Raw genomic sequence first — 11,943 nt, 5'->3', positions numbered from 1 at the left:
CAGCCCTGTCCTGCAGCTGCTGTTAACCCTTCGTTGGATTTTTCCCCACATTCTCTCATGTTTCTTAGATCAAGTATTGCCAGACTTCCATGTTTCAAATGACATATCTTTCCATATTTTCAATTACACTACCCAGCCCCACCCTCGACTGTCCCCGCACCCCATCCTTCCATAACAACCCTCTCCTTCAAATGGTTGCTATCCTCCAGCGGGGCATCATGCACCACACCCAAGGGCAACACCCACAGTAGCCCCTCCAGGGTGGCGCCGTCCGGGGGTCATGGAGTTTACCACTGCCAAGGGCAGCACCAGCTAATGGCACCCCTGGTAGCAGGGATGGACGTTAGGGCCAGAGGCCCCCTTGGTGTCGGGCACCGAAGGGGCCAGGGATGTGGAAATGGGGGTGTTATGCAGGCTCAGGAGGATATGCTGAGCAAACCAGGGATATCATGTAGCCCGTTGGACCAGGTTGGGCATGGGGCTACACTCCATGCTAACATGTTGGCCTTTCACCTCTTGCAGACAATGGATATTGGAATATAACCAGAAATGGCAGCCTTCGTCCTAGTCGCCGCAGACCTGGGGGATGCACTGTGGCTGTACGAGCTGGAGCTGCTCGAGGAGGAGGATCATTCAGCATCTGAGATTGCCCCAGTGGAACAGGAGGCAGCTAGTGAGGATGGAAAGCCAGCTTCCCAACAGGTCGAGGAGGAGGTTGGAAGGAGGTACAGCAACAGGCTCATGGTGCACCGGGCCTGCCATTGAAGGCTCTGGCTGATCTGAGTGACAGTGAGATATATCTGCCAGATCACGGCATACATGTCAACGGGGAGAATTAGTGAGGTCATCCGCTCCCATTGGTCATCAAGGAGACGGTCATCCTGAACTTCTACGCCATAGAGTCCTTCCAGTGGGGGCCTGTCCGCAATCCCACAGCGCTGGATGCACAGGTGCATCATTGCCGTCACAAAGGCCCAATATTACTGGTTGCTGCAATGCATCAATTTCAATGTGGACCGAGCCCACCTGACTGCATGGGCAGTCGGGTTAGTAGCCATCGCCGAGGTGCCCTGCGTCCAGGGGCTGATCGACGGGTACAAGCACCTGCAGATGACAGGCAGCTCTTCACAAACCCGCGATGACCTCTTCCGCACCACACATTTGCCAAAGTCTGAGCACTGGCCACAGTGGCACTTTCCACCGTCCACCTGGGTGATCCCTGCATGCGAACTGACCATTCCGTCATGCGGTCCCACCAAACCCCTGGGGTGGCAAAGGGGGAGGTGAGGCTGGTATGGATGTGGTGCACAGGAACAGTGACCGCTGGCTGTACTGGAGTCCATGGTCCAAGCCCCCTCCCACACTCTGCCCACTACCCCACACGCACTCAGCCCAGCTCTGCAGCCAGCCCAGTCCATCCTACACACCCTTCTGACAGAGCACCGAGGCAGGGTGTAACATAGCGAACATGTTTTTATTCTGAACATATATGAACAGGTGTGTGCCCCAGCCACTATCAATATCTTATGTGCTGCATGCATGCCAACCTAACTGGTGTCTACCTTTCAGGCCTAACGGTACCTAACCCTTGGTCTAGGTGGATCCCCAGGTGGTACACCAGGAATGGAGGCAGCCTGCTGCGATTACCACCCTGTGATCTGGATCCCATTCGGCGGCTGTCTTCTGGGTGATCGGGATGCTGCTCAGATGTCCCAGGTAGCATTGTGCTGACCTCTTCTGCCCGCTGCCTGTGTGATGTGCCAGGGACAGGAAGGGGGTGGGTGGGGGGAGGGGGGGTGTCCAAGGCGCTACGGTGATCTGTCACCTCGCCTGCTGTCGTCATCAGCATGGATCTCATCACTTCCTCCTCTCTGAGTTCCCAATGTCCCCTGGGCTACTCCATGGGACAGCAGTGTGAGCGGAGGGAAACCGCCATCTGGCACTGCCAGTCCTGGAGACCCGCTCTTGGCCCGACCAGTGTCTTCATGCTTGTGGCTAATGACTGGACCACCTCCCTCTGGGCTGTGTCGCATCATGCTGTGACTGCCACCAGCTTGTAGGTCTGTGCCACATCAGCCAGTGACTGAGCCATCTCCCTCTGGGACTGGGCTGCCTCCCTCTGTCTGTGCCACGTCGGCCAATGCCCGGGCAATGCTGCCGACCCTCTCAGTCATGACCCGCTGTGAGTGGGTCAGGCTCTGGGGTTCCGCTGCAATGTCCAGGTGGCTCTGGTATATGGCTGCCTGTGGTGGTGCAGCTCTGACCTGGGCCTTGCCCACTGCCTGCACAGATTGCCCAAAGCCTTGGCTATCTTGACCCATGGCTGAAACCTTCGCCCCCAGTGCCTCACCACAGACATCACCTGTGCGGTGTTGGCCTGGATGTCATGCATGGTCAGCACCATCACCTGCTCCAACTGATGGTTGGATTCATCCATCTACTCCAGCAGGTACTGAATGGTTCTGACACCCCATTTTGCAGCCCCTGGCACTGTGACTGCATCTCCGCTATCGATGGGACCGTCCGTTACAGAAGCCCAAAACCCATCTGGACGGCAGCTACTCCCTGGGGTCAGCCCAACCTCTGATCGTCTGTCCGCTCAGGAGTTCATACCTCCACCTGCTGTACTTGAGCATGTGAGGGTGGTGCACACCAGATAGTGCCCCAAGAGCATTTTCACTAAAGTGTCCAACCAAGGTGAATGTCTCTGAGATGGGGGAGGGTGTTGGAGAAAGCTGCAATGGAAACTGGTGTCTTCCCCGGAATTGAGCTCCGGGGTGTCATAGGATGCGAGTCGAGGGCTTCCATCGATGTCTTGTTGTTCTGGTAGTGGTCGGGGGCGGTGCACACCAGGAGGGCCTGTACCATCGCCAGGACCTCCTCCAACAACGGGGGGTGATCCGACTAAGGTGTGATCCAGGGGGAGTGTGAGTGGTGTGGGTGTGTGCGAGGGAGGTGGGTAGAGGAGGGGTGTGGAGAAATGGTGGTGGGGAGTGGGTGTGTGGGGTGAGGTGCGTGTGCAGTGGTGGGGGCGGTGACACACAAACCATGGGGAACCGCACCGTAGAGGGGCCTCAGTTCCTCGCCCAATGCCGACCTTTGCCTTTGAGGCTGATATCTGTCCGAGATTACTGACCATATCCAGTGCCCTCTGTTCCGCTGCAGAGAGGGGCCACAGGTTCAGCGGTCCCACTCCAGCCTTCGTTCTCTCATGTCGGTTATGAAAAGTAGATTATTAAAAGTATTGAGGTGTTGTTGCAAGTGTATAGGGTGGAGTGTATCTGGAGTACTGCATAAAGTTTTGGTCTTCTTATTCGATGAAGGATGTTGTGGCATTGGACGCAGTTCAGAGAATGTTCACCAGATTGATTCCGGGATGAAAGGTTTGATGTATGAGGAGAGATTGAACACTTTGGGCTTATACTTGCTGGAGTTTAGAAGAATGAGAGGGGATCTGATCGAGGTATATAAAATACTGAGAGGGATTGATGAAGTAAACATAGACCAAATGTTCCCCCTTGTGGGGAAAACTAGAATGAGAGGTCACAGATATAGGTTGAGAAGCAGTAGATATAAAACTGAGATAAGGAGGACCTACTTCTCGCAGAGGGTGGTGAATCTGTGGAACTCGCCCCATGGATCAGTGGATTCTGAATTATTAAATGGTTTCAAGAAGGAGATAGATATATTTTTCAAAAATCAGGGTAAAGGGTTATGGGGAACAGGGAGGTGGATTTCAGACCAGGATGAGATCAGCCATGATCTGATTGAATGGCGGAGCAGGCTCGAGGGGTTGAATTGCCTTCTTCTGCTCTTAATTCCTGTGTTCCTTTGTCGTCTCATTTTTTAAAAATCCTGGTTTGAAAGGTTGGGAGCCAGGGGTGCAATTGCGACATTGTAAAAAGCTTGGGCTGCTGGAGTTGTGTTTGGATGAAGGTTATTCCGTATGGAGTTAATTAGATTTCAGCTTGGTGAGATGATGTAATTATTGTGAGGAGCTAAGGTGTCAGCCATTTGGAGTACGTTGAGGTTTAGATGGAGTTGTGGGCAAATGTCCAGCATTTTGCTCTCACTGCAGTTCAGTCTGTCGACAGATTAACAGTTTAACATAGATAGTAAATAGAACAGTCATTTCCAAGCAGTTCAGAAATGTCTGATGAGAAGCTGAGCTGAAACAAACTGAGAACCAACTTTTGAAGGAATACAGCTAGAGTTACTGCATGGTTCTGATAGGGTTCAGGTATTTTCTTTAATACAGTCTCAGAAAACATCTCTGTCTAACAAGTATTCCTGAGCTGTAACTGTATTTAACAGTGGATTGAGAACTAAAATAACTTTTTTTATGTTTTGGTGGGAATAAAGATAGCAGTTAAGGGTTATTGTGCTGCTGCATTGATTAGAATTGCTTAAGGGTTATTGTGAGCTATTTTCTCATGTAATGTTAAATATATTTTAATACTGTGTTCCTTATGGAATTTGTTCAAATATATCATATCACTCCACGAGCCTGCTGACTGCACTGCCCTCTTGTGACTGAATTGACCATGGTGGTCATCCTGTGATATTCGAGGCCTCGGAGGCTCCAGCCTGCTGAGGATCTCCTGTACAAGTGCATGTGCACACTCCCTCAGCTGACCAAAAAGCGGTTGAGGAGAGGCAGGACACCCTTGGAATCCCAAGACACTGGATTGACTTGCCAGTATTCCTTCGGCATGTCAGTGTGTTATATCAGCCTCCCTCAATCCAGGATGAGAAGGGGAACCTGGAGAGAGAGCTAATTGCCTTGCTCCCGTCTCACCAAGCCACTGCAGTCTGGAATGCATGTACAAGATGTGGAATACAAGTCCAAGCACATATCCAGTAACCACTGAGTGTTTGTTGGAACTGATTCTTCCCAGTTCATTTCTATATGATTATCTGGATCTCGCCCAGCGAGGGTGAGATACACATTGCAGGGGGGAATAGCAAGTCGTGTAACCCGCACAAGGTATTGCATCCGGTGCAAAGGCCGATTTGGGCTTTGCCCGCTATTCATCGTCAGAGCCGGGCCGGACGTGACGCGGCGTTTGAATCGCGCCAAAGGTCTACATTGGAGCCCCTAAAATCATTGAAAACACTTCACCAAATGATAAAATCCTGTAGAGTTACAAACATTTCTGTGGAAAAGGTTCAGAAATGTCATCATATAATCTACAGATATAAATCCATTCACTCACGCATCATTTGCAATTCAAACAATTTTTATTTTTTTTTGTTTTGGAACATAAATGATTATATGCTTTTTGTCGTAGTTCATAACAGTTGCAAAACAAAATATCTTCCACCAGGGCAACATCTTTGAAATTTATGCTTCACTTGTCAGATTTCCCTTATTCTCAAATGTATTAAAATAAATCAGTAGCCCTTAAAGCATGATAGGATTTAAAGGGAGTCGAACCATTCAAAGCAACGTTGTAATTTTACCAATCAGAAACATCAATCTATTTAACTCAGAGCTCAGGCTCCCCCTGATGTAACTCTGTTCACAAATGGTGCTGAAGTTTTATGTCCTCGTTCTGGCACTGACAGTCATAAATAGCCCAAAGTAGAGGGTAGCACCATTCAAATACAGGGCAGGAGGTAAATCACTGGGTTTTCGAATTTAAGAGGTTATTAAGAGGGATAAATATTTCAAGAGTTTTACACTGAAATGGACTGAACTAAATCACTGCAGGGGAGATTTTGATCAAGATTAAAAATGTAGGAACTCAAGAATTTCTTACTCAGAATAATCTAATTTTCATCACTGGATTTTTTAAAAAAACTTTTTTCTTTGATTGTATTTCAATAATCATTTTCTCTGGTGCAGCAGGAACTTCCTTGATGTTCATTGCCTTCCTGTCACCTGCCAAAATGGAAACAACATGTCAAGGAAAAGAAATATGAGGCATGCACATTCCTGAGATTCAACAATCCTGAGTTCGGGATTTTTTAATGTGGAATTGACTTTCAAATATTCTCTCATAATGTGCAAGGATGGTTTTAAAGAAAAATTCACTCATAATAAAGCATATTCTATTTTAGTAATTTGATTCCAATGTTATTCAAGAAGGATCCAAGTACAAACAAGTTTCAGCACAAACATCTTCTGGGATGTATTTAAATAGGTGTCTCTGTAGCACATTAATAATCAGGTAAAAAGGTTTCAGCGGACAGTAATAAGGAGGAAACTCACCGTGCAAGACTGCTTAGTTTATTACAACTGTCACAACTAAAAATGTTATCGGGCACTTGGAAAAATTCAAGCCAATCCGATAGAGCTAACCTGTTGGACTTTAACCTGGTGTTGTAAGACTTCTTACGGGGATAGGATGGAAATGAGGGCTTAAGTCAGTTGGTGCAGACTCAAATAGCCTCCTTCTGCACTGTATGTTCTGTGCATGTATGATTGTTATATTTGCTGATCACACGAGGATAAATAGGAAAACAAATTATGAAGAGGTCGTAAGAAGGCTACAAAGGGACATAAATAGGTGAAGTGATTAGGCAAAAATCTGGCACATGGCAGTAGATGTGTGAAAATGAGAAATTGTCCATTTTTGCAACAAGAATAAAGAAGAAGCTTATAGTCTAAACAGTGAGAGATTGCGGGAAGATCTCTGTGCCCTGTGCAGAGTTTTACATACTTTTTTTCCTGGGACCCACTTTTACCAACCAGTCGACCTTCGGGACCCAGGATGACCTTCGGGACCCAGGATGACCTTCGGAACCCATGCTGACCTTCGGGACCCACGCCGCCTGACCTTAGCCATTGATGCTGCTGACCTTCATGGGCTTTACATCCTGATTTCTTTTAGCCCACAGATGGGCTTTACATCCTGATTTGCAATGGCAAAATTAACAAGGCAATACCTCCAGAAATCATCTTTATACTGCATTGTTCCTGATTTCAGTTCCTTCTTAAATGATCACCAGATGCCCCGGAGCTCTGGATACAGCTCACACCAGCACTGCTTTGTCCTGCTGTGGACGCGACTGAGAGGTTCTCTGCAGCCAATTTAATTGTGAGATCCTGGCCTGTTTGTGTCCGTGACCCTCTCTTTCTTCATCACAGAATTATCCACCTTCAGTTTTTAACACAGCCCCGTTGCTTGCTTACTGGCAGCTACAAAATGGAGGAATCTATCATCCGTGACTTTGCACCCAGAGCAAGTGATGTCAGTGTACGGGTGCATGACCTGCTCTTTGCCACTGCTTCTGGCAGGAAACCTCCAGCGATTTGTAACAAAAATCTGACCCTGGGACAATGCGCTGAAGTCTGGAGTAGGCGATCTGGCCTGCTGGGCTGCAGCCCTGCTCACTGCTGGACCCGGCTGAGGGGGCATGCATGTGTGGAATGGCCGGCATTCTTGAAAGACAATCTGGGCCATTGGGCACTTTTTCCAATGGTTGGAACGTGGCAACAAATTGGTCTGCAATCCTCCCAACACCTGCCCGTAACCCAACCACAGGTCATGACCCTTAGTTTCAAAATGGCTGCACTCATGCCTTAATCACAAAAGGATGGTAGACAGGTACAGCAAGTAATTAGGAAAGCGAATAGAATCTTTATTGTGAAGGGAATTGATTACAAAAGTAGGGAGGTGATGCTGTACTTCAATTCACATCATATTTCAATTGTACAGGGCATTGGTGAGACCAAAGAGAATTCTGTAAAGAATGGTCTCCATATTTATGGAAAGATGTAAATGCTTCAGAAGCAGTTCCAAGGCGACTTCTCAGAGTAATATAAGGAATAGGCGGGTTTCTTCTGAGGAAAACATGGAGTGATATGATTTGTATCAATGAGAGTTTACAAGGATAAGAGGCAACTTGTTTGATTCTGAGGCATATTGGCAGAGTGGACGTAGAGATCCTACTTACCCTTGTGGAAGGATCTAGAACTGTAGATCATTGTTTAAAAATAATTGGTCACTCATTTAAGATCGTGACGAGGAGAAATATTTAGTGGACGATTCAGCGGCCTCGTTGCGCCCGACTTGGGTGTCAAGACAAGGCTGTTAAATTTCGCAAGAGGCATCTTGCAGGATTCACGACACTCGAAACATCTCACGGCATTCAGCGGAATCCCTCGACCTTCCCAGTGAAACCTGAACCAGGCACTGTTTAATACTGGTTCACAAAGTCGTGAACCAGTTGTGATGGTACCTGGGGGGGTGTCACTCGGGAATTGAGGCCCCCGGCTGTTTGGGCACTGGGCAGTGTAGTACCTTGGCATTACGGTTGGCAGCTGGGCACACTGGCACTGCCAGTCTGGCATCTTGGCACTGCCAACCTGCTACCCTGGCACTGCCAGTGTTCCCAGGTGGCATGGCCAGGTTGGCAGGGGTACTGCCAAGCTGGCAGGCTGGCAATTCCAAGATGGCAGCTTGCCCTTATCAGGATTGGGCCCTTGGGGCCCATGCCCATACGAGGTAGGGTGAGGGGTTGCTCATGAAACCTGGAAAAGGGATGTTGGATAAGGTGGTGGGGCTCCGGAGTCTGCAGTGGGGGAGCTGAGTGGATCAAAAGATCGGGACTGCCTTTAATAATGATGCCCCAATCCACGAGTAGTAATCAGCGAGGAGCAATGACTTAAAGAGTGTCCTTGATAGTGAGTTCCTTGCCAGGCCAAGAAAAATTGGTAAGATGTCTTTTTCAGCCCTGCAGGCACAGAGGGCCACCCCGATAAACGTGCCTTTCAAAATCCACTGAATCGCATCCTTACGGTTATGAGTCTCTGGAACTCACTTCTCAAAAAACAGTGGAAGCAGAATCTTTGAATATTTTTAAAGCAAACAGATTCTTAACTTACACAGGGGTGAAAGGTTATCGTGGAGGCAGCAATATGAGGTTAAGATTAGAGTCAGACAGTCATGTTCAGGTTATGCTGCATTTGTAGATACCGATCAACATGAAATAAAAAAGGAGTTTCCTGGGTATGTGCAATTACTTTAAGCGTTTCACAGAGAAGTGTGCAGAAACCATTGAAATTTGCAATAAACCACAAAAACAAAAATTGTGGGGACAAGTTCAGGTAGCATCTATAAAGAGAATACAAATTATCTGATGATTGGGTTCTGATGAAGGGTCACATGTCAGAATCATTGACTGGCTTATGCTCTCTCGACAGATGCTGCCTGACCTGCTCAGTACCTCCAACTATTTCGATTTTTGTTTCAGATTTCCAGCACCTGCAGTATTTTGGGTTTTTGTTTATCGGGAAAGCTGCATCTGGGATTGGGGGAAGTGAACAGATTGATGCCTGAAAATATTTTTAAAAAAATCCTTGTTTAGCGAGTCATGACCGGATTAAGAAACCGATGTTGTGACAGGATGTACATGAATAGAATCGGCAGAATTCTATCCCGAAAAAGCAACAAAAACTATCAGGTTATTAATTAAACAATAGATACCTTCAGTGATTTAATTTTGAAACCAAAGAATCAAGCCCATAATGTCCTGAATGAGGTTCAAGTGGAATCTTCAGAACTCAGTGCATCTTCCCACCCACCAAGCATGATGTCTCTCAGGCACGAATTACTACTGCTTTTTAAAAACAGGAACCAGTCATGACCTTTGAGAGGGAGGAAGGAGGTGAGCACCTCTCTCCACCTATTTCAAGGGAGTCCAAGGAGACAGAGCCGTTGCCAGCTTGAGAGTGTAATGTTCTAGTGCATGGAGGTGAGGAGAAGTGAAAATATCAAAGGACTTCTGGACCAATAAACATTTTTGGAATATTGTCCATGACGATGAATCAAGGGGAAGTGTTTTCCAGAGCAAATATATTCTGCTGTCACAACTCAAAATGTGGTACATTTAAATTCTAATGCTACATCTAATAGTTTGTTGGAACTTATACTATTGGCGGCTGATGCCGATGGGACCATCAAAAGAGAACATCATTAACAGGACAGAGATTGTTTTAAAATAAATTTAGCGCAGCCAATTCATTTTGTTTTGAGATGTTTGATGGTGTGATCAGGATCACTTGGGAAGGTTGCATCCCCATGTTATGTCTTAACATACGCAGAAGATCTATGGTCAATTAGGAATTACACATAATGTCAAAAGTAAAAGACAGTTTCAGATTCAAAATATTTTAGAAAATGAATAAGTTTCCATGTGCCATGACAATGCAATATTACAGTGCTTCCACTATACACAGACCGCATGGACAGTCCCATGACATTTACTGAGTTTCTAAGTGAACTGTGTGTAGGCCCCGCATGTTCCAAGACATGGAGACCCACATTCAAATTACCCTTTACAGCACAGTAAGTCGACTTTTGGTCGGATTATACAGTTGGACTGGTTTAGACATGTGATCAAATCTGCAAAAGTGAATAAGTATATTCTTGTGGTTAAAGCCTCTTCACTGAATGGATAGAAAGAATTTCCACATCTAAATATCCTTCAGAGATCACCGTCATCCCGCTAATTAATCGCATGTTCAGGAGATGGGAGCAAATCAAGCGCATAGAATCTGACCAAGTTCAGAGTTGATGTAAATTAAAGCAAATTATTGCAGATGCTGGACTCTGAAACACAAACAGGAAATGATAGAAAATCTCAGCAGGTCTGACATCATTTTTGGTGAGAAAATGGAGCTGCTGTTTTAAGTCTGGGTGATGCATCATCAAAGCTGTATCCATTCATGTATCAGGTTTGGGACGACCTGAAGCTCTAAATCTAAAACAAAAGCTTCATATTGCATTCTCTAGACAGGTTGTGTACATTAATCACACAGTAACTAATCATCTTCAAAAATCACATGAACACTGCTGTGAAAAGAATGAAGATATTAATTACCTCTGGATTTAATGAGGCCAACTGGGGTTTGTATCCGGGCAGATTTAATCTCCTCTCACCGATAATTACCTGGATTGGCTCCTGGCTCTCTTGAAATCCCTTCACAACCTCATCCCTCTCCATCTCTGTAATCTCTTCCAACCCTAACCAGCAACCAGCCAATACCAACTGTGAGTCCTCCTATCCTGACACTTGACTTTTGTGCATTTCTAGCACCTTTACCCCATCATTGGCAGCCATGCCTCAACCACTGAGGTTTCTTGTTCTGAACATTTCCATGTAAATCTGTTAAAATCCACCACAAATTACTCCTGAAAATTTCTCCTGGCTTTGCCATTCAATTATTTTGACACACTCCTGTGAAAGATCTTGGGGCATTTTTCTGCTTTGTTGATGAACAGAATTTTTCCTTCCTGCAAGCGGTGTTATCTTTAGGTCTACCTGAGCTTGCCGGTGAAGTTAAGATACCTGTTAGCTTAGTCCATAAAATTGAACATTATTAGTGCTTGAGATTTCACAGGGACTTACGGAATTGCAAACAAACTGACTTCAACCTGATAACAAAAATCCCTTCCAAGGCGACAGTTCGTATAATAACACAGCTAAGAGGTAATTCATAAGATGTTCTTACCATGTTAGTTGTCACCACTGTTCAATCACTTTCCTAGGAAAGGAAAGAAGATGCAATACAGATTAATTCACATCGATCATCTAAAACATTTATGAATTAACAGTTTGTCAGGTGTTAGAATGACCAAAGTTAACAGGCATATTAATCATGCTGCTGTCTCTGTTCAAACACCAATCTCCATTCTGCTCAATGCAACACACCTCCATCAATCACTCAGCAACACTTCACAGCATAGGGGACTTACACTGAACAGCCATCTCCACCTTACACACCCACCAATTCTATCAGCCTCACATTCATCTGATTAAATGGATCCAAGCCAGATAAAGTAGGAAACAAGACACAAATCGTTTCCATTATTGTGCTATTGGCCCTGATTTGAAAGCTTCAAAGTCTATTATGGAGTTCACCTGACCTCAACATTTTGTTGAATTTGGTAAAGATGAGCACAAGAGCCCACCTTTCAGGTGTTATTCAATGGA

General features: G+C 46.0%; 1 protein-coding gene across 1 annotated transcript in view; it reads right to left on the bottom strand.

Annotated features, from left to right (window-relative positions):
* Positions 1 to 5,263: 5,263 nt before the first annotated feature.
* The window catches only part of LOC119965679 (BPTI/Kunitz domain-containing protein-like), an 80,688-nt gene continuing 74,008 nt past the window's right edge, over positions 5,264 to 11,943 (bottom strand). Inside the window, exons 5-6 of the mRNA XM_038796443.1 lie at positions 11,462 to 11,494; positions 5,264 to 5,884 (exon numbers count right to left, since the gene is read on the bottom strand). Of these exons, the coding sequence (XP_038652371.1) occupies positions 11,493 to 11,494 (2 nt within the window). The 3' untranslated portion in view covers positions 5,264 to 5,884; positions 11,462 to 11,492. The remainder of the gene's footprint in view (positions 5,885 to 11,461; positions 11,495 to 11,943) is intronic.

The sequence above is a fragment of the Scyliorhinus canicula genome, chromosome 5 (genome assembly GCF_902713615.1).
Source record: "Scyliorhinus canicula chromosome 5, sScyCan1.1, whole genome shotgun sequence".
Lineage (NCBI taxonomy): Eukaryota > Metazoa > Chordata > Chondrichthyes > Carcharhiniformes > Scyliorhinidae > Scyliorhinus > Scyliorhinus canicula.
This window is presented reverse-complemented; position numbering and strand designations above follow the sequence as displayed.